General features: G+C 39.6%; 1 protein-coding gene across 1 annotated transcript; it reads left to right on the top strand.

Moving 5' to 3' along the window:
• Positions 1-12,879: 12,879 nt before the first annotated feature.
• On the top strand, positions 12,880-13,827 carry LOC113896651 (olfactory receptor-like protein OLF4). Its single transcript, XM_027548868.1, has one exon. The coding sequence runs from the start codon at positions 12,880-12,882 to the stop codon at positions 13,825-13,827; it is 948 nt and encodes a 315-aa protein (XP_027404669.1).
• Positions 13,828-25,052: the final 11,225 nt, after the last annotated feature.

Raw genomic sequence — 25,052 nt, 5'->3', positions numbered from 1 at the left:
CCTTTAGTATTTGTTGGAGAGCTGGTTTGGTGGTGCTGAATTCTCTCAGCTTTTGCTTGTCTGTAAAGCTTTTGATTTCTCCTTCATATTTGAATGAGATCCTTGCTGGGTAGAATAATCTGGGCTGTAGGTTATTTTCTTTCATCACTTTAAGTATGTCTTGCCATTCCCTCCTGGCTTGAAGAGTTTCTATTGAAAGATCAGCTGTTATCCTTATGGGAATCCCCTTGTGTGTTATGTGTTGTTTTTCCCTTGCTGCTTTTAATATTTGTTCTTTGTGTTTGATCTTTGTTAATTTGATTAATATGTGTCTTGGGGTGTTTCTCCTCGCGTTTATCCTGTTTGGGACTCTCTGAGTTTCTTGCACTTGAGTGATTATTTCTTTCCCCATTTTAGGGAAGTTCTCAACTATTATCTCCTCAAGTATTTTCTCATGGTCTTTCTTTTTGTCTTTATCTTCTGGAACCCCTATGATTTGAATGTTGTGGTGTTTAATATTGCCCTGGATGTCTCTGAGATTGTCCTCATTTCTTTTAATTCGTTTTTCTTTTTTCCTCTCTGATTCATTCAGTTCTACCATTCTATCTTCTAGTTCACTAATCCTATCTTCTGCCTCTGTTATTCTACTATTTGTTGCCTCCAGAGAGTTTTTAATTTCATTTATTGCATTATTCATTATATATTGACTCTGTTTTATTTCTTCTAGGTCCTTGTTAAACCTTTCTTGCATCTTCTCAATCCTTGTCTCCAGGCTATTAATCTGTGATTCCATTTTGATTTCAAGATTCTGGATCAATTTCACTATCATTATTCAGAATTCTTTATCAGGTAGATTCCCTATCTCTTCCTCTTTTGTTTGGTTTGGTGGGCATTTATCCTGTTCCTTTACCTGCTGGGTATTCCGCTGTCTCTTCATCTTGTTTAAATTGCTGAGTTTGGGGTGTCCTTTCTGTATTCTGGCAGTTTGTGGAGTTCTCTTTATTTTGGAGTTTCCTCGCTGTGGTTGCAGTTGTACAGGTGGCTTGTCAAGGTTTCTTGGTTAGGTAAGCTTGTGTCGGTGTTCTGGTGGATGGAGCTATATTTCTTCTCTCTGGAGTGCAATGAAGTGTCCAGTAATGAGTTATGAGATGTCTATGGTTTTGGGGTGACTTTGGGCAGCCTGTATCTTGGAGCTCAGGGCTGTGTTCCTGTGTTTCTGGAGAATTTGCTTGGTATGTCTTGCCCTGGAACTTCTTGGCCCTTTTGTGGTACTTGGTTTCAGTGTAGGTATGGAGATGTTGGATGAGCTTCTGTCAATTAAATTTCCCTGGAGTCAGGAGTTCCCTGGAGTCAGGGTTTGGACTTAAGCCTCCTGCTTCCAGTTATTGGTCTTATTTTTACAGTAGTTTTAAAACTTCTCCTTCTATACAGCACCATTGATAAAACATCTACGTTAAAGATGAAAAGTTTCTCCACCATGAGGGTCACCCAGAGAGGTTCACAGTGTTACATTGAGAGGAGAAGAGGGAGGAGGGACTTAGAGGTGACCCAAATGAGATGAGGTGGAATCAATAGAGAGAAGAGTAATCACTTCCTTATGTACACTCCATAACTGGACCACTCAGAGATGTTCATGGAGTTATACAGAGAAGAGAAGAAGGAGGAAGGAGACCGAGGTGGCCAGGAGAATAAAAGGGGGAATGAAAAGAAAATAGACAGATCCAGCCAATAATCAGTTCCCTAAGTGTTCTCCACCATATGGAACACACAGAAATTCACAGAGTTGGGTAGAGTAGAGAGGGGTTAGGGGGGAGACACAGGTGACCTGGTGGAGAAAAAGGAGAGTCCAAAGCGGGAGAGAGCAGTCAAGCCAATAATCTCGCTCCCTAGTGAAAAATGGGTACTGAAGATTCGGTTCTTAAAGGTACAAAATTGGTAACAAATATATAAAAGCAAAAATTAAAAATATAGATTAGAGTTTGGCATTTCAAAAATACAATGTTAAAGAAAAGAAGAAGGAACAGAAAGAGAGAAAAAAACAAATAAACAAAGTGGCAAAAATTATAAAGAAAATATAGGTAGAAAATTGATAACAAATACCAAAAAGCAAAAGTTAAAAATCTAGAGTAGAGTCTGAAATTTCAAAAATACAATGTTAAAAAAAAGAAGAAGAAAAAAAAAGGTCACAAAAATTACAAAATATATATATATATATATATGAAGTTTGCTTTTAAAAAAAAGGGTCTTTTTTTTGCAAAGTAATAGTAGGTTATAAAAGTGAAAATTAAAGGAATACTAGAGGACTTAAAAAATTTTTTTTAATTAAAAAAAAGAAAAAAATGATCGTAAAAATAGTAAAAATATATCTAGGACTTTCTCTGTTTTTGTTGTGGGTATTGTGGGGTCAGTTCATTTTCAGTTAGTTCCTTGGTCTAACTTATATTTCTCAAGATCTATAGGCCCCTTCCTATATATTCAGTACTAACCATAGGGTTTTAATCTATTGCCTGTAGCTTCCAAGGTGGTTCCCTCTGTTATAGCTTCTTCTGTTTGCTGGTCTCTTCAGTGTCTGGTTTCCACCCTGACACAAAGGGGACGGTGGTAGACACTTTTTTTTTTTTTTTTTTTTTTTAGGCTCACTTGTTCAGTCACGCTGTGGGGAGGGAGGGAGGGACGCTGCAAACAAATAACACTGGCATTTGCTCGCAGTGCCTCAGCCACACTGGGTCTGCCCCCGCTCACGGCACTTGTAGCCTCCCTGCCCACACTGCTCAGGCTCTAGGTTGCTCTGCCGGGAACCATCTGTGGCCGGCCCTGGGCTGCTTGCACCTCCCAGGTCCAAGCCGCTCAGGTTCAGGCACTCCGGTAGTCCTCAGAGGCGCAGACTTGGTTGGGCCTGCGTTTTGTGCCCTTCCCAGGTCCAAGCAGCTCAGGTGATGAGGTGTTTGGCGAGCAAGATTGCTGTGTCTTATTGCCTCCCCGCCGCTTAGTTATCTAGGTGTACAACCGGCGCACCTTCTCAGGCGGATGTTCACCGTCCAGACCCCCAAGAAGTTTTAGTTAGCAAAAAAGCCTGCTTACAGTTTTATAGATAATGTCTCTCTGGGACTGCGATTGCCCCCTTCTGGCTCTGGCTTCCTGTCGCCGGAGGGGGATGGTCTGCAGCCGGCTATCTCTGTTCAGTCCTTTGTTCTGTGTGCGGGCCTGGCGGTGTCTTAGGTTAGGGCTGGCTTTTTGCGTGGTAGATATCCCGTAGTCTGGTTTGCTATCCCAAATTATTTTGCTCAGATAGCGCTTGGGGTATTCAGGCCAGATCCTTACTCTAAGCGATGCAGCCCGCGCCGCACCTCACTGCCCAGCCCCAGCTTGCTAGTGGCGTGTGCAGGCATCTGCGCTGCTTCTCTGCTGGGGGAGTTACCGTAGGGCTCATAATCTGCAGGATTTAATTGTTTATTTATTTTTCCTCCCTGTTATGTTGCCCTCTGTGCTTCCAAGGCTCAGCACAGATTCGGCAGTGAGAAGGTTTCCTGGTGTTTGGAAACTTTTCTCTTTTTAAGACTCCCTTCCTGGGACTGAGCTCCGTCCCTCCCTCTTTTGTCTCTTTTTTTGTCTTATATATTTTTTTCTACCTCCTTTTGAAGACATGGATTGCTTTTCTGGGTGCCTGATGTCCTCTGCCGGCATTCAGAAGTTGTTTTGTGGAATTTACTCAGCGTTTAAATGTTCTTTTGATGAATTTGTGGGGAAGAAAGTGTTCTCCCTGTCCTACTCCTCCACCATCTTAGCTCCTCCTCTGGGAGATGCTTTAATTCACAGGATGCTTTTGCAACTAAATTCATAAATTGCAAGGAACAAGCATTTTCCTTAGGCCCTTTGAAGTGGCCATTCTCTCGCCAGACACATATTTCTCTTGGTATCATACTAGATCCTTCTCTCCCTTTCTTGAGCTTTCTGTTCAATTATCACCTTGTTTGCTGGCTTTACCTGAACACTCAGTACATGAAAATACCTCCTATACTCTATTTTATATCTAGCTTTGTTTTCTTCATACCAACTATAATCACTTGACATATTATATAATATTTTATTTGCACATCATCTTTCACCATCACTGGATTGTGAAAACTTCCTTTTTTTAACACCATATATTTGTTACCTATATTTGTTTAGAGGGACTTCCCAGGTGGCTCAGTGCTAAAGAATCTGCCTGGCAATGCAGAAGAGGCAGGTTAGATCCCTGGGTTGAGAAGATCACCTGGAGAAGGAAATGGCAACCCACTCCAGTATTCTTGCCTGGGAAATCCCTTGGACAGAGGAGCCTGGCCAGCTACAGTCCAGGGGTTGGGGGGGGCAGTCTCAAAAGTGTCAGACATGGCTTAGTGATTAAACAGAAATATGTGTTTTGAACATGGTTGACACTCAATATATATTCTTCAAATGTATGAAAGTATTTCTCATTATAACTGTAGAATGCATATTTCTTTGGTAATATGCTGAGAGTGGGGCAAAAATGCCTAAGTAGAGATGAAACAGAACTTTTCTAAACAAAATATTTTATTGACAGCAAAATAGAAAATTTACTATTTCATCTATGAGAGTTATGCCAGTTTGTGTGAAAATTAATCATGTTATTTTCATTTTTCTTGGTAGTCACCTCCACCACATGGAACCAAGTAATAATACACAATTTTCTGAATTTTTTCTTCTGGGATTCTCAGACGATCCATAATTTCAGCCCCTCATGTTTGGGCTTTTCCTCTCCATGTACTTGATTGCTGTGTTTGGAAACCTGCTCATTATTCTGGTCACTAACTCTGACTCCCATATCCACAAATCCATGTACTTCTTCCTCTCAAACCTGTCCTTTGTAGACATCTGCTTCACTTCCACCACCATCCGAAAGATGCTGAAGAATATTCAGACCCAGAGCAAAGTCATAACCCATGAAGGCTATATCATGCAGATGTATTTTTACATTCTTTTTGTGGAATTAGATGACATTATCCTGACAGTGATGGCCTATGGTTGTTACGTGGTCATCTGCCACCCTTGCATTTCACGGTCATCATGAGCCCCCGGCCTTGTGGACTGCTGGTTCTGATATCCTGGGTGCTGATTGCCTTGTTTTCCTTGCTACACAGGTTAATGGTATTCAATTGTCCTTCTGCACAGTCGTGCAAATCCCTTACTTTTTCTGTGAACTCAGTCAGGTGGTACCACTTGCCAGTTTTGACAACATTCTTAATAACATAGTGATGAGTTTTGTAGCTGTCCTGATGGGTGGTGGTCCTTTTGCTGGTATCCTTTACTCTTATTCTAAAATAGTTTGCTGCACATGTAAAATCTCATCAGCTCAGGGGACAAATAAAGTATTTTCTGTGTGTCCCACCTCTTGGTTGTCTCCCTATTTTATTTTACAGCCTTAGGAATGTTCCTTAGCTCTGCTGCTACCCACACCTCACATTCAAGTACAATCGCCTCGGTGATGTACACTGTGGTCACACCCATGTTGAACCCTTTCATCTACAGTCTGAGAAACCAAGATATAAAAGACGCTCTAAAGAGATTATATTTGATGCCTAGGTTAAAAGGCCAATTATATTAGTGCTCTGGATTGTATAACTCAAAGAATTAGAATCAGAAGTTGTTCTTTGATCATAGTGAAATAAAATTTGCTCCTTGCACTTATTTCCTCGGATTTCCATTTTTCTTTTCTTCTTTGAAGTCAGCATCTTTATACAATTTTAGGAACTCTCTTATTAAGCTTTATCCTTAGTCTTATATAATAGATATTTAAAATTTTTTTCCTACTCTACCGTTTTCCTACCTTTGGATCAAAAATGTTTGGAAATTCCATTTTTTTGAAGGAGTATCATAGATTTATGAAGAATTTATTAGGAGTAAAGTTTTTTATTAAAGCATTTCGTCTGTTGTTGTTCAGTTGCCCAGTCATGTCGAACCCTTTGTGACCCCATGGATTGCAGCATGCCAGGCCTGCCTGTCCCTCACCATCTCCCAGAGCTTGCCGAAGTTCATGTTCATTGCCCTGGTGATGCCGTTCAGCCATCTCATCCTCTGATGCCCTCTTCTCCTTCTGCCCTCAATCTTTTCCAGCGGCAGAGACTTTTCCAATGAGTCATCTGTTTGCGTCAGGTGACCAAAATACTGGAACTTCAGCTTCAGCATCAGTCTTTCCTGTGAATATTCAGGGTTGATGTCCCTTAAGACTGACTGGTTTGATCTCCTTGCTGGGAGATCAGAGTTAGTGACCAGAGTTAGATAGACCAAGGGACTATCAGGAGTCTTCTCCAGCAGCACAGTTTGAAGGCATCAATTATTCCACACTCTGCCTTCTCTACGGCCCGGCTCTCACAGCCATACGTGACCACTGTGAACACCATAGCCTTGACTATAAGCACCTTTGTTGGCAGAGTAATGTCTCTGCTTTTCAACACACTGTCTAGGTTTGTCATCGATTTCCTGCCAAGAAGCAATCATCTTCTGAATCCATGGCTGCAGTCACTGTCCACAGTGATTTTGGAGATTAAGAAGAGGAATCTGTCACTGCTTCCACCTTTTCCCCTTCTACTTGTCATGGGGCTGGGTGTCATGATGTTAGTTTTTTCTAATATGTAGTTTTAAGCTGGCTCTTTAGGAGAGCATTTAATCTACTGGCTGCTTTAAAGAGGATTTTGGTAGGTATGACTTATTGCCCATTTGTTAACTTGTTTTCTGAGTGTATAGTTCTTTGTTTTTCTTTTTTCTTTGTGTTTCTTCTCTTATGGTTTAATGATTTTATTTAGTGATATGCTTGTGTTACTTTCTCTTTAGTTTTTGCTTATCTAGTGTAGATTTTTGATGTATGGTAAACAAAGTGTCTTCATAGGATGATCTATGTTTAAAAACAAGTTGCCTTTTTAAGTTTGTTTACATACCAATAGCACTACATTTTAACTTCCTGCCCTAATTTTGTGTCTTTGAAGCCATACTTGACCCCTCCCTATTTATCCTTTCATTCTTAAAATAGCTGTATTTGATTTTAGAATTTTTTTGTCTATTAACTTTTCATAATAGCTTAAGTGATTTGATCCTCAGCCTTTCTACATGTTTGCCTTCACTAGCAGGATTTTCTCTTTCTTATAGTTTCTTACTACTTGTTATGCCTTTTCCTTTCCTTTCCTTCTTAGAGAAGGTACTATATCATTCTCATGTAGAGTAGGTTTAGAATTGATAAATTCTATTAGTCTTTGCTTGTCTGAAAAGTTCTTTATCTCTCCTTCAATTCTAAATGATAATCTTGCTGGGTAAAATGCCCTAGTTTGCAGGTTTTTCCCTCACAACACTTTAAACATAGCATGTCTCTCTGTTCTATCATGCAAAGTTTCTGGGGGAAAAAAAAAGAAATCAACTGATAAACTTCTATGTTTTCATCTTGTATGACACGGTTTTACTTCTGCTGACTTTAGAAACCCATATCTTTAACTTTGTGGTTTAAATTGCTGCATCTTGGTGTAGGTCTTGTTGCTGTCATTTTGGGGAGATGCTTTTTGCTTCTGGTTACTGAATTTGCTTTTTTATTCAGGTTTGGAAAGTTTTCAGCCACAAGTTTATCAAATACATTTTGAGTACCTTCTCTTTTTATCATTTCCTTCCTGGACACTCCAATTATGCCAGTGTTGATGTTCTTAATATAATCAAACATCCCTCAAGCTATTCTCACTTTTCTTTTTTTTTTTTTTCTTTTCTGACTGAGTCATCTCTATGATTCTGTATTTCAGTTAACATGCATTCTTCTGTATCACCTGCTATACTATTAATTACTTCTAATTGTCGTCCATTTAATTTATTGTAGTATTCAGTTCTAACTAGTTTTTATTTTATAATTCCTTTTTAAAATTAGCACTGTGCTCATGTCTTTTAACAGATTTAAATATTTTTAATATAAATTTATTTATTTTAATTTGAGGTTTACTTACAATATTGTATTGGTTTTGCCATACATCAACATGAATTAAATATTTTATGGTCTTCCACTTATTAATAAAATGCACAGGGTGAATACTGAAAGTAAAACTTCTTTTGGAAGAGTCCATGAATAATTTTAGCTTGAGAAAATGGAGTTTTATATCATCTTTACTCATGCATTGAATTTCAAATGTGGTAAACTGTTTGCTTCTCTTTCATTTGTTGTTTTTTAGGCATGATCTCTTGTTATTTCAGTTGGGACAAATTTCTCTGTCTTTTCACTTTACTTACCTTTGTCTGTCTATCTGAAATTGTGTGCCACAGTTAACTCTTGCAGTCTTGAAGTGGTGTCTTTCTGTGGGAACAGTCATATATGTGTCCCCATTGGCTTTGTTGGAAGACCTGGATCTGATGTTATCACAATTCAAACATTTCTTTAGGGTGTACTGGTTGCAATCATCTGCTTTTAAGGTATGGAGGGTTTAGGGCTTGAGCCATGTATGAGATATGGCTTCCTCTAGCTTAGTGGCCATTACTGGCCTAATGGGAGGGAGGCAGGTCTCAAGTTGCTAGAGCAGAAGCCCTGAGGGTCACATATGAGCTGATGTTGTTCCCCCTAAGTGTGTGCTTCCCCACTCCTGTACCAGCACTGTTGACCCAGAGGGGAGCAGTGCTGGATCAAGAAGTGCTAGTGTGTGGCACTCTAGATAGGGTGGGACAAGGACCCTGTTGGCCTGGGCAGGGCTTGAGATGCACACTGCCTCTGATGTGCTGCCTGTGTAAGCACCATCAATGGTTGACCATCCCCTGCTCAGAAACATCTTTGGGTCTGGAACTCTTTTGTCCCTACAGGAGGGCTGCTGTACTTGCCATGGTATGGGGCTGCAAAACAAGGAATTTGAGACATGCATGGACTTCTGGCATGGATAAGGGTGGGGGCTGTGTTATCAAGCTGTCATCAGTGATTGGTGTTGCTTCTGATGTGAACCCCATGTAAGCACCAGTGATATGTGCTGTGGCCCTGCTTAAACACTGCTTCATATCTGAGCCTCTGCTGTGACTCACAGCCAGGTGACCAAGTATCCACTAATCTTAGGCTGGGGCACACACACACATACAGAAGCACACTATATAACTATATCTATATCTATATCTATATCTATATCTATATCTATATCTATATCTATATATATATCTTGCATTGCAGGCAGATTTTTTACTGCCTGATCCACCTGTTGCATCTGCCTGCAATGCAGGGCATTTGGGCTTGATCCCTGGGTTGGGAAGATCCTGGGGGAATGGAATGGCAACTCACTCCAGTATTCTTGATTAGGAAATCCCATGGACAGAGGAGCCTGGTGGGCTACAGCCATGGGGTCACAAAGACTCAGATGTGACTGAGCACAGCACAGACACACATATAATACACTAAGATAGTTTATGGTGCATATAAACATATAAATATCTCTCTTGCAAGTACACAGATTTGGTAATGAGGGATTAAAGGATAGCTCTTGACTTCTGATATAACTTGGAAATTTCTAATTGGCTTGGAGAAACTATTGTGACTCCATGAAGTATATTAACCATGGTTTTATTATAAACTAGCAAAGGCAATGGCACCCCACTCCAGTACTCTTGCCTGGAAAATCCCATGGATGGAGGAGCCTGGTAGGCTGCAGTCCATTGTGTCACTGAGGGTCGGACACGACTGAGAGAATTCACTTTCACTTTTCACTTTCATGCATTGGAGAAGGCAATGTCAACCCATTCCAATGTTCTTGCCTGGAGAATCCCAGGGATGGGGGAGCCTGGTGGGCTGCCGTCTCTGGGGTCGCACAGAGTCGGACATGACTGAAGTGACTTAGCAGTAGCAGTAGCAAAGTTATCCCCATTTTTGAAGATGAAAATAGTAAATTTTAGAAATTTCAGTGGTTCTGTCCCTGCCACAAATCAAAGCGTTAAAGATGAGAGGGACCTCATCAAGACAAATCCTCAGTGTTACAGTTTAAGAAAATTTTTCACTCCGAGACGTGATGACATGCTGGGAATCTTAGGGCTTTGGAAGCAAGAGAATTAAAGGGGAAAGAGTGATAAAAAATGAATTCACCTAACTTATAGTGTCTTAGGAACAGTGAATCAGACAGAAAAAAAAAAAAAATCCATTCTGTCCAGAAGTGTCCCCAAGGGAAATCATGTAGTTAGAGGTTGGAGTAACCAAAGGAAACATGCCTAATGAGCTAACACAGGAAGCTGTAAATATCTCCTCTGCTGCAGTCCCTTAGCCTGTGCTACTTTGGTTGGGGAGGACCTGGTTCTTGCTTTTGAAGTTCTACATCTGTCTGGCAACCAATGCTTGATTTTATCACTTTCTGTTTTCATATTTGGGGACAAAATTCTGTCTGCATCAGTAATCATTTATGGAGGAATTTTGACTTCTACAGGGAAGAAGTGATAAAATCTGCAGGCAGGTGAGTCTGAGAGCTCCACAGAGACTGCAGGGCAGCATTAGAGAGGATGGAAACCAGGAGTGTGTACTTGAGGTCACCTGAGGTCCAATCTTTCATAGCCCAGAGGCCAGAGGTCATTGTAGTTGTTTTCTGGTTTTCCTAATATTAATGTACTTATGTATGGTCCAAAATGAAAGTGAACCTTACACTTGAAAATATAAGCATCAAGGTTGACAATTAAATGGTAATAGTGGAAGCTCAGAAGGAATGATGATGGTGGTTTAGTTGCTAAGGTACTCCAACTTTTGTGACCCCATAGACTGTAGCCCACCTGGATCCTCTGTCAGTGGGATTTCCAAGGCAAGAATGCTGGAGTGGGTTGTCGTTGTTTTCTCCAGGGGATCTTTCTGAGCCAGGGATATAACCTATGTCTCCTGTATTGACCAGCAGATTCTTTACTTTCTGAGCCACCAGGGAAATCCAGTTAGAAGGAATAGGAGGTATAAAATACTTTCAGTAAAAGTAGAAAGTAAATATAAGGATCTTATTTATGAACAGGAGGAAACAAATAGGGAAAGTCCATTAGAAAGGAAGTCTTCTACTGTTTCATATGCCTCATATAAAACATATCTAACTTCTGTTGTATTTTTTGTATTTCTGATATTGAATTGGTAGTTTATATTCCAATTGTTTCTTTTCATCTTGGGATATTCAGACTGTAAGATGTTCCATGTCATAACTGTTTCATTATTTACATCCTTGAACAAAAGGTATTTTTGTTCATTTCTTTTTTTTTTTTTTCTGTGCATCAAAGAGATGTCACTGGAGGTGGAATGTTGATGAAGCAAGGAAACTTTTCTTTATTGCATTGTTTCAGGTGTCATTTGAGTATATTGGATATTATTTTCCCTTAATGTCCATATGCCCATTTCATTTCTCTTTCTTTCACTTTCATACTTTTCATTCTTTTCTAAATACCAAGCAGAAATTGGCTATACTAAAAGTGAACCCCAATTTATGGTTCCATGAGAAGTTTACAAACTGGAATTTCAGGGAAAAATTATATATTATTTTGGAGAATATATAATTCTGACTAGCTGAGCTGTAAGCATTCACAACATAAAGAGAGTGAATCTGGATGACCAATGCATAGTAGTGACACAACCGAGAAGAACATGGTGTATTTGTGTGTGTGTGTGTGTGTGTGTGTGTGTGCATGCACACTTGTGCCTTGAAATGGAGAACAGGTCTTAAAGCAGAGGCACCTGGATTCATATGCTAAATGACTTACATACACATGTCAAAATTAAGTCAACAGATGGAACCTAGAAGGGAATCTTTTTTAATTCACAGGATGGTTTTATAGCTAAACTGATAATGTGCAAGGAAACACATGGAAGGAGGGATTTTCTGTGGACTGAAGGTTCAGCTGTAGAAGAAGGCCATCTTGTTCCTCAGCATCCCTGACACCATCTCTAATCATTCCCCCTCCTGCTCATCCCTCTGCCCTACTGGCTTCCTTGTTTGCACTTAAACATGTAGAACAAGCAGCTTCCTCAGGTCCTTAGCAGTGCCAGCTCCCTCTTCCAGGCACACACTTCTGACATCATACCAGCTCCCTGTCTCTCTTTCTTTAGGAATCTGTTCAAACATCACCTAGTTTGCTGGACTTTCCTGAACATTCAGAACAAAATAACACCTCCTACCACTCTCTTTTATACCTGGTTTTGTTTTCTTCATAGCATCTGTCACATCTAACATATTCTATAGTATTTTATTTGAATATACTCATTCAGTGTTCTTGGATTGCAAGAGGTTTATTTTTTCAGCACTTTCTACTGGGTCAGCACTAATTATGTATTTTGCAAATGAGTGAAGGAATATCACATTTAAATTCTAGAATATATGACCTCTTAGCAAATGTGATGAGAATGGGGCAAAAATTCCTAGTCAGAAATGAAATGAAGCATACCCTCAAAGGGGCTTCTGTAGGACTCAGAGGTTTGTTTGTTTGTTTTAACTTTACAATATTGTATTGGTTTTGCCATATATCAACATGAATCCACCACAGGTATACAAGTGTTCCCCATCTTGAACCCTTTTTCTTCCCCATACCATCCCTCTGGGTCGTCCCAGTGAATTCACCTGCAATGGAATAGCCCTTCAAGAGACTCGAATTCAGTCCCTGGTTTGGGAGGAACCCCTGGAGGAGGGGATGACAACCCACTCCAGAACTCTTTCCTGGGAAATTCCATGGACAGTGGAGGCTGGCATGCTATGGTCCTTGGGATTGGAGAGAGTTGGACATGACTGAAGACGTTAAACATATACACATACGCTCAAAGAGAACTTACCTATAAATAAAATATTAATATCAAATTCTTGAGACAGAAATTGAAATTGTGGTCTTTCATCTATGTGAATTATAGCAGTATGAGTTAAAATTGTCATTATTTTCCTTTTTCCTGGTAGTCACCTCCACCCCATGGAAGCAAGTAACAATACACAAATTTCAGGATTTCTTCTTCTGGGACTTTCAAAGGAGCCCAAACTACAGCCCTTCATCTTTGAGCTTTTCCTCTCCATGTACCTGGTAACTGTGTTTGGAAACCTGCTCATCATCCTGGCTGTTAGCTCAGACCACCACCTCCACACACCCATGTACTTCTTCCTCTCCAACCTGTCCTTTGTGGACATCTGCTTCACTTCCACCACCATTCCAAAGATGCTGTGGAATATCCAGACCCAGAGTAAAGTAATCACATATGAAGGCTGTATCACCCAGATGTATTTTTATATTCTTTTTGCAGGATTAGATGACATTCTCCTGACTGTGATGGCCTATGATCGGTACATGGCCATCTGCCACCCACTACACTACACGGTCATCATGAGTTCCCAGCTCTGTGGATCGCTGGTTCTAATATCTTGGTTAATGAGTGTCCTGTATTCCTTGCTACACAGTTTAATGGTGTTGCGATTGTCCTTCCGCCCCACTGTGAAAATCCCCCAATTTTTCTGTGAACTCAATCAGGTGGTACAACTTGCCAGTTCTGATAATTTTCTTAATAACATAGTGATGTATTTTGCAGCTGTACTGATGGGTGTTGGTCCTTTTGCTGGTATCCTTTACTCTTACTCTAAAATAGTTTCCTGCATATGTAAGATTTCATCAGCTCAAGGGAAATATAAAGCATTTTCTACCTGTGTGTCCCACCTCTCGGTTGTCTTCCTATTTTATTTTACAGCCTTAGGAATTTACCTTAGCTCTGCTGCTACCCACACCTCACATTCAAGTACAATTGCCTCGGTGATGTACACTGTGGTCACACCCATGCTGAATCCCTTCATCTACAGTCTGAGGAACAAAGATATAAAGGGGGCTCTGAAGAATTTATATTTGATGCCAAGTATAAAAGACCTATTATACTAGTGCCCTGGATTGCATAACTCAAAGCCTCTGAACTTGAAATTGTGATCTTTGATTATTGTGAAATAAAATTCACTCCTTGTAGGTATTACTTGGGATTTCCAATTGTCTTTCTGTCTTTGGATTCAGCATCTTTATACGATTTAGGCACTTTCTTTACTAAGCTTTATTCTCAGTCTTATATACAGAGTTTTTATTTTTTCCTACTCCACAATTTACATACCTTTGGATAACAAAGTGTTTGGAAATTTCATTTCTTTGATGGGGTATCATAGATTTATGAAGATTTTATTAAGAATAATGTCTTTTTATTAGAGAATTTAGTCTACTAACACACAAAGAGATTATCCATAGGTGCTACTTATTGCCAGTGTGTTACTTGTTTTTTGGTTTTTTAGTTCTTGTTTTTTTCTTCTGTTTCTTAAGATTTGATGATTTGTTTTATTTTTTAATATAAATTTATTTAATTGGAGCTTAATTACTTTACAATATTGTACTGATTTTGCCATGCATCAACATGAATCCGTCATAGGTGTATACGTGCTCCCCATCCTGAAACCCCGTAACTCCTCCCTCCCCGTACCATCCCTCTGGGTCATCCCAGTGCACCAGCCCCAAGCATCCAGTATCATGCATCAAACCTGGACTGGTGATTCATTTCATATATAATATTATACATGTTTCAATGCCATTTTCCCAAATCATCCCACCCTATCCCTCTCCCATTTAGTGGTATGCTTTGAGAAAGCTCTGGGAGGTGTTGAAGGACAGGGAAGCCTGGTGTGCTGCAGTCCATTCGCAACAAGTCAGATACAACTAAGTGACTGAAAAACAAAGTAAAGTACTTGTGTTTCTTTCTCTCTAGTTTTTGTTTATCTAGTGTAGTTTCTATGATGTATGGTAAACAGTGGGTTTTAATATGATGACCTACAACTTTATTTTTTAAAACAGGCTGTCTTTTAAATTCCTGCACTTCCAAATAGCACTGCATTTTCACTCCCTGACCTACATTTGTGTGTTTGTTGTTCTATTTAAGACCTCCATATTTATCCATTTAATTTTTATTTGTGGATATAATTGACTTTAGAAAATCTTTTTGCATATTAAGTTTTCATTTTAGCTTAAGTAATTTGATCCTCAGCCTTTCTGTACATGTGCCTTTACTAGTGGGATTTTGTTTTTCATATAGTTTCTTGCCACTTGTTATGCCTTTTTTTCCTTCCTAGAGAAGATTATACATCATTCCTTGTAGAGTAGGATTAGAATTGATAAATTATTTTAGTCTTTGCTTGTCTGAAAAGTTCCTTATCTCTCCTTCAATTCTAAATGATAATCTTGCTGGGTAGAATGCCCTAGTTTGCAGGTTTTTCCCTCTCAGCAGTTTAAGTATATCCAACTTCTCCCATCTGACAAGTAAAAAAAAAAAAAAAATGTAAAAAAAAAAGAAAAGACATTAGCTGACAGACTTTACAGGGTTCCTTTTTATATGACACTGCTTTACTTATGCTGTCTTTAGAAAGCCATATCTTCAATATTGCAGTTTTAATTGATGCATATTGGTGTGAGTCTTGTTGCTATAATTTTTTTTGGGGGGGGGGTGCTTTTTGCTTCTTGAACCTGAATTTGCTTTTTTATTCAGGTTTGGGAAGTTTTGAGCCATAAGTTTTTCAAACACATTTGACTACCTTCTCTTTTTCTCTTTTCCTTCCTAGACACTTCGATTATGCCAGTGTTGGTGTTCTTAATGTAGTCAAAACACCCTTCACACTATCTCATTTTTCTTTTGTTTTTATCTTTTCTGATTCATTTCCATGATTCTATATTTCAGTTAACTTATGCATTCTTCTATATCACCTGGTATACTATTAATTATTTCTAGTTCCTGTTCATTTTGTTTCTTGCAGTGTTCAGTACTAACTAGTTTTTATGTTATGGTTCCCTATCCTTTTTTCCACAGAATTAAATATTTTATGGTCTTTCACTTATTAACAAAATGCACAGGGCAAATACTGAAAGTAAAACTTCTTTGGAAGATTCCTTGAATCACTTTAGCTTGAGAAAATGGAGTTTTATATCATCTTTACTCATGCATTGAATTCCAAATCTGTTACATTGTTTCTCTTTCATTAGCTATTTTTTTTAAGGCATGATCTGTTGCTCTTTCAGTTGGGATAAATTTCTCTGTCTTTTCCTTTTCTCTACCTTTGTCTGCCTATCTGAAATTATTTGCCACAGTTAACCCTTGCAGTCTTGAAGTGGTGTCTTTCTGTGGGAACAGTCATATACCATTGATGTGTGCCCATTGGCTTTGTTGGAAGAGCTGGATCTGATGTTATCACAATTCATGCCTTTCTTTAGGGTGTACTGGTTGCAATCATCTGGATGTGAGGTATGGAGGGTTTAGGGCTTGAGCCAGGTATGAGATATGGCTTCCTCTAGCTTAGTGGCCATTACTGGCCTAATGGGAGAGAGGCGGGTCCCAAGTTGCTAGAGCAGAAGCCCTGAAGGTCATATATGAGCTGACCTTGTTTCCCCTAAGTGTGTGCTTCCCCACTCCTGTACCAGCACTGTTGACCCAGAGGGGAGCAGTGCTGGATCAAGAAGTGCTAGTGTGTGGCACTCTAGATAGGGTGGGGCAAGGACCCTGTTGGCCTGGGCAGAGATTGAGATGCAGACTGCCTCTGTCTGTATAAGCACCATCAATGTTTGACCATCATTTGCTCAGAAGCATCTTTGTATCTGGAGCTCTTTTGTCCCTTCAGTAGGTCTGCTGTGCTTGCCATGGGATGGGGCTACCAAACAAGGAACTTGAGACATGCATGGACTTCTGGCATGGATAGGAGTGTGGGCTGTGGCATCTAGCTGTTGTCAGTGATTGGTGTTGCTTCTGATGTTAAGCCCATGTAAGCATCAGTAATAGATACCATGGCCCTGCTTAGACATTGCTTCATGTCTGAGCCTCTGCTATGACTCATAGCTATGTTCCCAAGCATCCATGCACGCTGTGGCACACACACACACACACAAACAGTATATATATATATATATATATATATATATATATATATATATATATATAGTCAATCTAGTGGTAAAGAACCTGCCTGGCAATGCAGGAGATGTAAGCTGTGGGTTCCATTGCTGGGTCAAGAAGATCCCTTGGAGAAGGAAATGGCAGCCCACTCCAGTATTCTTGTGGGAGGAGGGTTCAGGATGGGGAACACATGTACACCCATGGCAGAGGCATGCTGATGTATGACAGAACCAATACAATATAGTAAAGTAAAAAAACTAAAAAATAAAAAAAACACACACAAAAAAACACACATATCTTTCACAGTTACATAAACATCCTTGGTGGAGGAGACTGAAACTGTGTATACTTGACTAACGCAGGACTACTGTCTTGATACTCAAACTGTGATCCACAGACCAAGCCCTACAAGTTCATCGATACCTAAGAACTTGTTTGAAAGGCAGTTCCTGTGTCTGCTAGAGACCCAGTGAACCATAATTTGCATTTGAACTACAAACCTTGATGATTTGTATGTATAATGAGCTTATTGGAGCTCTGGTCTAGAATAGGTTTTCTTACTGTTTGCATTTGGGGCAGGAACATTACTTCTTTGGGATTCTGTCCTGTGGGATATAGGAGATAAGTAGTATCTTTTTCAGTTCAGTTCAGTCGCTCAGTCGTGTCTGATTTGCGACCCCATGTATCACAGCACACCAGGCCTCCTTGTCCATCACCAATTCCCAGAGTTCACCCAAACTCATGTGCATCGAGTCAGTGATGCCATCCAACCATCTCATCCTCTGTTGTCCCCTTTTCCTCCTGCCCCCAATCCCTCCCAGCATCAGACTCTTTTCCAATGAGTCAGTTCTTCACATGAGGTGGCCAAAGTATTGGAGTTTCAGCTTTAGCATCATTCCTTCCAATGAACACTGAGGACTGATCTCCTTTAGGATGGACTGGTTGGATCTCCTTGCAGTCCAAGGGACTCTCAAGAGTCTTCTCCAATACCACAGTTCAAAAGCATCAATTCTTCAGCACTCAGCTTTCTTCACAGTCCAACTCTCACATCCATACATGACCACAGGAAAAACCATAGCCTTGACTAGACGGACCTTTGTTGGCAAAGTAATGTCTCTGCTTTTGAATATGCTATCTAGGTTGGTCATAACTTTCTTTCCAAGGAGCAAGCATCTTTTAATTTCATGGCTGCAGTCACGATCTGCAGTGATTTTGGAGCCCCCCAAAATAAAGTCTGACACTGTTTCCACTGTTTCACCATCTAGTTCCCATGAAGTGATGGAGCCAGATGCCATGATCTCAGTTTTCTGAATGTTGAGCTTTAAGCCAATTTTTTCACTCTCCTCTTTCACTTTCATCAAGAGGCTTTTGAGTTCCTCTTCACTTTCTGCCATAAGGGTGTCCTCTGCATACCTGAGTTTACTGATATTTCTTCTGGCAATCTTGATTCCAGCTTGTGCTTCTTTTAGCCTAATGTTTCTCATGATGTACTCTGCATATAAGTTAAATAAACAGGGTGACAATATACAGCCTTGATGTACTCCTTTTCCTATTTGGAACCAGTCTGTTGTTCCATGTCCAGTTCTAACTGTAGCTTCCTGACATGCATGTAGGTTTCTCAAGAGGCAGGTCAGGTAGTCTGGTATCTCTTTCAAAATTTTCCACAGTTTATTGTGATCCACACAAAGTATCTTTTTGCTGCTGCTGCTAAGTCGCTTCAGTCGTGTCCAACTCTGTGCAACCCCATAGATGGCAGCCCACTAGGCTCCCCCGTCCCTGGGATTCTCCAGGCAAGAATACTGGAGTGGGTTGCCATTTCCTTCTCCAATCAAAGTATCTTTTTAGACATTACCAAATATCCCCAGCAGCAAAATCACCTTGGCTGAGAATCACTGCTCAGAGTGAGAACTGGAGGCATGGTGACACACTCCAGTCAAGATTCCATCCCTTACTTTGTTTACACTTGTAATCAGAACACTGAGTCCCTCTGAATCCTATTTCTACACTGGAGAATGGAGTTCATAAAAGTATTGCTTCATAGAATACATTGTTGTAGAAATTAAATTTGACAGTCAGCTAAGCTAGTGATGCATAACAATATATATGTATATGTCTTTCATAGTTACAAATATTGTATACTGAGGACTCTTAAAGGACAGCCATTAACTCCTGATATGAGTAGGAAATCCTTATTGGCTTTGCAAAAACTTGCATGAAACCAAGGATTATAATATCCAAGTTTTATATTAAAGGAGAAAAGTTATCCCCTTTTGAAGAAGGGAATAGTCATATTCAGAGGTTTCAGGGGTTGTGTTCCCAACAAAAACCAAAGCTTTGAAGGCCCTGGGGATCTAGTTGAGGCAAATTACCCATAGTATATTAATGAGATAATTTGAACTCAGGGATGTGATGAGGTGCTGGGAGGCTTAGCGCTTTGGAAGGAGGAGAGGTAAAGTCAAAGGAGCTATAAAAACTGAATTCACCTAACTTATAATGCAGTCTCCTAGGAACAGAATCAGCAGGGAAAAAAAAAAAATTCTATCCAGATCAGTGTCTTTAAGGGAAATAATGTACTTAGAAGCTGAATTAACAAGAGGAAAACATGCCTAATGGACTGACACAGGAAGCTGTAAACATTTCCTCTGCCACAGTCCCTCAGCCTGTGCCTCTTTGATTGCATAGGATGTGGTTATTTACTTTTGCAGTCCTACATCTGGCTGGGAGACTAATGCTTGATTTTTATCCTTTCCTGTTTTCTTGTTTGAGGATAAAAACTTTGATCTGCCTTGTCAATTAATTAGGGAGAAATTTTGACCTTCACAGAGAAGTCATCCACCCAGCGTTCCCAAGCAGGTGAGTCTGAGAGCCCCACAGACTTTGGAGGGGAGAATTAGAGAGGATGGAAGCCAGGAACGTGTACCTAACTAAGGTCACCTGATGACCAATCGAGCATAGCCCAGATGTAGAGGTCTCTGTGGTTGTTTGCTGCTTTTCATAATAATGCATTTATTTATGATGTAAAAAAAGTGACCATTGCACTTGGAAACAAGGATGTCAGTTTTGACAATTAAATCTGCTGGAAGCCCAATAGAAGAGGAAATGGGAGACACAGGATATTACCTGTGGTGGGACACACAGTGAAGTGACAGCATTTCTTTTTATTGTAAGATGGGGCATATTAGACTCGGTTTCTACATGCAGGAGAAAGATCTGTACCCAGGACTGTTTGCAAAGACGTGCTTGCAATACTTGTGCAATAAACACACACATTACAGTACTTTCTCTAATGCTAGGTATTCATGTAAGGGGAAAAAATAAAAAAACAAACTTAGTTACATAGGTGAAAAGATGTATGATAATGAGGTTAACTTTTTAATTATTATATTACCTATGAGGTTGAATACAGTTGATGATTTGTTAGCCATTCAGTGTTTTTCTATTTAAACATGTCTCTACAATTCTTCTGTTTTATAAAGTGCTGTCACTTATTTTTTATTTTTAATTGGATCCTTTGAAAGAAGAAATTGTTTTCCCTTTTCTTTCTCTTTTTTTTTTTGAATTAACCAACTCATTTATTTTTCCATTTAGATTTCTGCCACTTTCTGTTTCCTGTACATTTTTTTTAATTTTATTTTATTTTTAAACTTTACAATATTGTATTAGCTTTGCCAAATATCGAAATGAATATGCCACAGGTATAACCGTGTTCCCCATCCTGAACCCTCCTCCCTCCTCCCTCCCCTACACTCCCTCTGGGTCATCCCAGTGCACCAGCCCCAAGCATCCAGTACTTATTTTAATTGGAGGCTAATTACTTTACAATATTGTACTGGTTTTGCCATACGTCAACAAGAATCTGCCACAGTTGTACACATGTTCCCCATCCTAAAATCCCCTCCCATCTCCCTCCCCATACCATCCCTCTGGGTCATCCCAGTGCACCAGCCCCAAGCATCATGTATCCTGCATCGAACCTGGACTGGTGATTCATTTCTTATATGATATTATACATGTTTCAATGCCATCCTCCCAAATCATCCCACCCTCTCCCTCTCCCAGAGTCCAAAAGACTGTTCTATATATCAGTGTCTTTTTTTGCTGTCTTGCTTACAGGGTTATCGTTACCATCTTTCTAAATTCCATCTATATCCTTCAGTATACTGTATTAATGTTTTTCTTTCTGGCTTATTTCACTCTGTATAATCAGCTCCAGTTTCATCCACCTCATTAGAACTGATTCAAATGTATTCTTTTTAATCGCTGCGTAATACTCCATTGTGTAAATGTACCACAGCTTTCTTATCCATTCATCTGCTGATGGACATCTAGGTTGCTTCCATGTCCTGGCTATTATAAACAGTGCTGCGATGAACATTGGGGTACATGTGTCTCTTTCAGTTCTGGTTTCCTCAGTGTGCATGCCCAGCAGTGGGATTGCTGGGTCATAAGGCAGTTCTATTTCCAGTTTCTTAAGGAATCTCCACACTGTTCTGCATAGTGGCTGTACTAGTTTGCATTCCCACCAATAGTGTAAGAGGGTTCCCTTTTCTCCACACCCTTTTCAGCATTTATTGCTTGTAGACTTTTAGATCACAGCCATTCTGACTGGCGTGAAATGGTAACTCATTGTGGTTTTGATTTGCCTTTCTCTGATAATGAGTGATGTTGAGCATCTCTTCATGTGTTTGTTAGCCATCTGTATGTCTTCTTTGGAGAAATGTCTGTTTAGTTCTTTGGCCCATTTTTTGATTGGGTCATTTATTTTTCTGGAGTTGAGCTGTAGGAGTTGCTTGTATATTTTTGAGATTAGTTGTTTGTTGCTTCATTTGCTATTATTTTCTCCTATTCTTTTTTTTTTTTTTTTTTTGGTTTTTTTTTTTTTTTAATTTTTTATTCCTTTATTTCTCATGTGTTCCCCATCCTGAACCCTCCTCCCTCCTCCCTCCCCATACCATCCCTCTGGGTCGTCCCAGTGCACCAGCCCCAAGCATCCAGCATCGTGCATTGAACCTGGACTGGCATCTCGTTTCATACATGACATTTCACATGTTTCAATGCCATTCTCCCAAATCTTCCCACCCTCTCCCTCTCCCACAGAGTCCATAAGACTGTTCTATACATCAGTGTCTCTTTTGCTGTCTTGTATACAGGGTTATCGTTACCATCTTTCTAAATTCCATATATATGCGTTAGTATACTGTATTGGTGTTTTTCCTTCTGGCTTACTTCACTCTGTATAATAGACTCCAGTTTCATCCACCTCATTAGAACTGATTCAAATGTATTCTTTTTAATGGCTGAGTAATACTCCATTGTGTATATGTACCACAGCTTTCTTATCCATTCATCTGATGATGGACATCTAGGTTGCTTCCATGTCCTGGCTATTATAAAGAGTGCTGCGATGAACATTGGGGTACACGTGTCTCTTTCCATTCTGGTTTCCTCAGTGTGTATGCCCAGCAGTGGGGTTGCTGGATCATAAGGCAGTTCTATTTCCAGTTTTTTAAGGAATCTCCACACTGTTCTCCATAGTGGCTGTACTAGTTTGCATTCCCACCAACAGTGTAAGAGGGTTCCTTTTTCTCCACACCCTCTCCAGCATTTATTATTTGTAGACTTTTGGATCGCAGCCATTCTGACTGGTGTGAAATGGTATCTCATAGTGGTTTTGATTTGCATTTCTCTGATAATGAGTGATGTTGAGCATCTTTTCATGTGTTTGTTAGCCATCTGCATGTCTTCTTTGGAGAAATGTCTATTTAGATCTTTGGCCCATTTTTTGATTGGGTCATTTATTTTTCTGGAGTTGAGCTGTAGGAGTTGCTTTTATATTTTTGAGATTAGTTGTTTGTCAGTTGCTTCATTTGCTATTATTTTCTCCCATTCTGAAGGCTGTCTTTTCACCTTGCTTATAGTTTCCTTTGTTGTGCAGAAGCTTTTAAGTTTAATTAGGTCCCATTTGTTTATTTTTGCTTTTATTTCCAATATTCTGCATGGTGGGTCATAGAGGATCCTGCTGTGATATATGTCAGAGAGTGTTTTGCCTATGTTCTCCTCTAGGAGTTTTATAGTTTCTGGTCTTACATTGAGATCTTTAATCCATTTTGAGTTTATTTTTGTATATGGTGTTAGAAAGTGTTCTAGTTTCATTCTTTTACACGTGGCTGACCAGTTTTCCCAGTACCACTTGTTAAAGAGATTGTCTTTTCTTCATTGTATATTCTTTCTTTCTTTTTTAACAAAAGTTGTATGGCAAGTCATTCTTTATACACACACACACACACACACACACACACACACACATTTGTGGGGATTGTATGTTGTTGTTGTTGTTTGGTCACCAAGTTAAGTCCAACTGTTTGCAACCCCATGAAATATAGCCTACCAAGCTCCTCTGTCCATGGGATTTCCCAGGTAAGAATACTGGAATGGGTTGCCATGCCCTCTTCCAGGGATCTTCCTGACCCAGGTATCTAACCCAGGTCTTCTGCATTGGCAGGTTCATATTTTACCACTGAGCCACCAGGGAAACCTGGGAATTGTATAATAATTCATTTTTGGGGTCAAATTTGGGACCAATTTTTGTGTTAAATCTGTCAGTTTATGCTATAAAGTATTATGAACTATATATAGTCACCACGCTGTACAGTACACCCCATTTGTTGCTTTTTCACTGTCACTTTTCTTACTGAATGAATTCAGTTATCATTTTAATATTCTTGATGTTTCAATCCTTGTTGTAAACCAAAAAGGAAAGTGAGAGTTCTGCAGCATCCTTAGTGATATTAATAATAAGGCGAAGGCAATAGCACCCCACTCCAGTACTCTTGCCTAGAAAATCCTATGGACGGAGGAGCCTGGTAGGCTGCAGTCCATGGGGTTGCTAGAGTCGGACACAGTGGAGCGACTTCACTTTCACTTTTGACTTTAATGCATTGGAGAAGGAAATGGCAACCCACTCCAGTGTTCTTGCCTGGAGAATCCCAAGGATGGGAAGCCTGGTGAGCTGCAGTCTATGGGGTCACACAGAGTCGGACACGACTAAAGTGACATAGCAGCAGCAGCAGCAGCACTTTATACATATTTACTTGTAGTTTCACGACTGTTATTTCTTATTGTTCCTTTTAGCCTTCTAATTAAATCTATTTGCAAAAGTTGCATCAGCTCTGGACATAATTTGAAAGACATTCTTCTCTACCATATTAAACATTGCCTTCACGTTTTGGCAACCCAATCCAGTACTCTTGCCTGGAGAATCCCATGGATGGAGGAGCCTGATGGGCTGCAGTCCATGGGGTCGCTAAGAGTTGGACATGACTGAACGACTTCGCTTTCACTTTTCACTTTCATGCACTGGAGAAGGCAATGGCAACCCACTCCAGTGTTCTTGCCTAGAGAATCCCAGGGACGGTGGAGCCTGGTGGGCTGCCGTCTATGGGGTCACACAGAGCTGGACACTACTGAAGCGACTTAGCAGCAGCAGCAGCATTTCAATATGAGATGAAATTACAAATTTGGTACTGCTCTGTATCCTCATTGTAGATGTCCTGTTATATTCTTTCATTTCCTCATTTTGGCAATTTCAACATAAATTAGAGACCAATGCTGGTATCGTTAAATTCTTACTCTATGTTTTTATTAGTTAGTGGCAGATTTTCATTCAATTTTTTACCTACAGTTGTTCAGGAAGCAATGTATTTTACCTTATTTTGCTTCATAAGGTTAAGTATATTTATTATTCCATAAGTTTTTATTTATGGAATAAGTATTTTTTATTCCTTAAGTTTTTAGTTTCCTTTAAAAATACCCTTCTAAAATACGCACTTATACATATTCACATACTTTTATACAAAGGTATAAATATAATCCTAAATACATCATTAAATTTTCTTTATGTTTTACTGATGAGTGGCCAGTATGTTTAATGTTTTTCTACAGTTTATCCACTTTTGTCTATTTCTTAGCAACAACTCAGGGACTTGCTTCTAAACAACTAGTAATAATGCTGTATTAATAGTAGTATCATTAATAGCATTAATGCTAGTAATAATAGCATTATTTCAATGTCCGTATAATATTCCATGGCTGTGTGACTCATACATTTGATGGTCTGTATCATTGTTTAGCAATAAGGACTATCATATCACTGCTACAAAATTATTTTGAGATTGTTAATTTAACATTGCACTTC

This window comes from Bos indicus x Bos taurus, chromosome 7 (genome assembly GCF_003369695.1).
Source record: "Bos indicus x Bos taurus breed Angus x Brahman F1 hybrid chromosome 7, Bos_hybrid_MaternalHap_v2.0, whole genome shotgun sequence".
Taxonomy (NCBI): Eukaryota; Metazoa; Chordata; class Mammalia; order Artiodactyla; family Bovidae; genus Bos; species Bos indicus x Bos taurus.
This window is presented reverse-complemented; position numbering and strand designations above follow the sequence as displayed.

Excerpts from the sequence above, each read along its gene's own strand:
- LOC113896651 (XM_027548868.1), top strand. The coding sequence starts at position 12,880 with ATGGAAGCAAGTAACAATACACAAATTTCAGGATTTCTTCTTCTGGGA.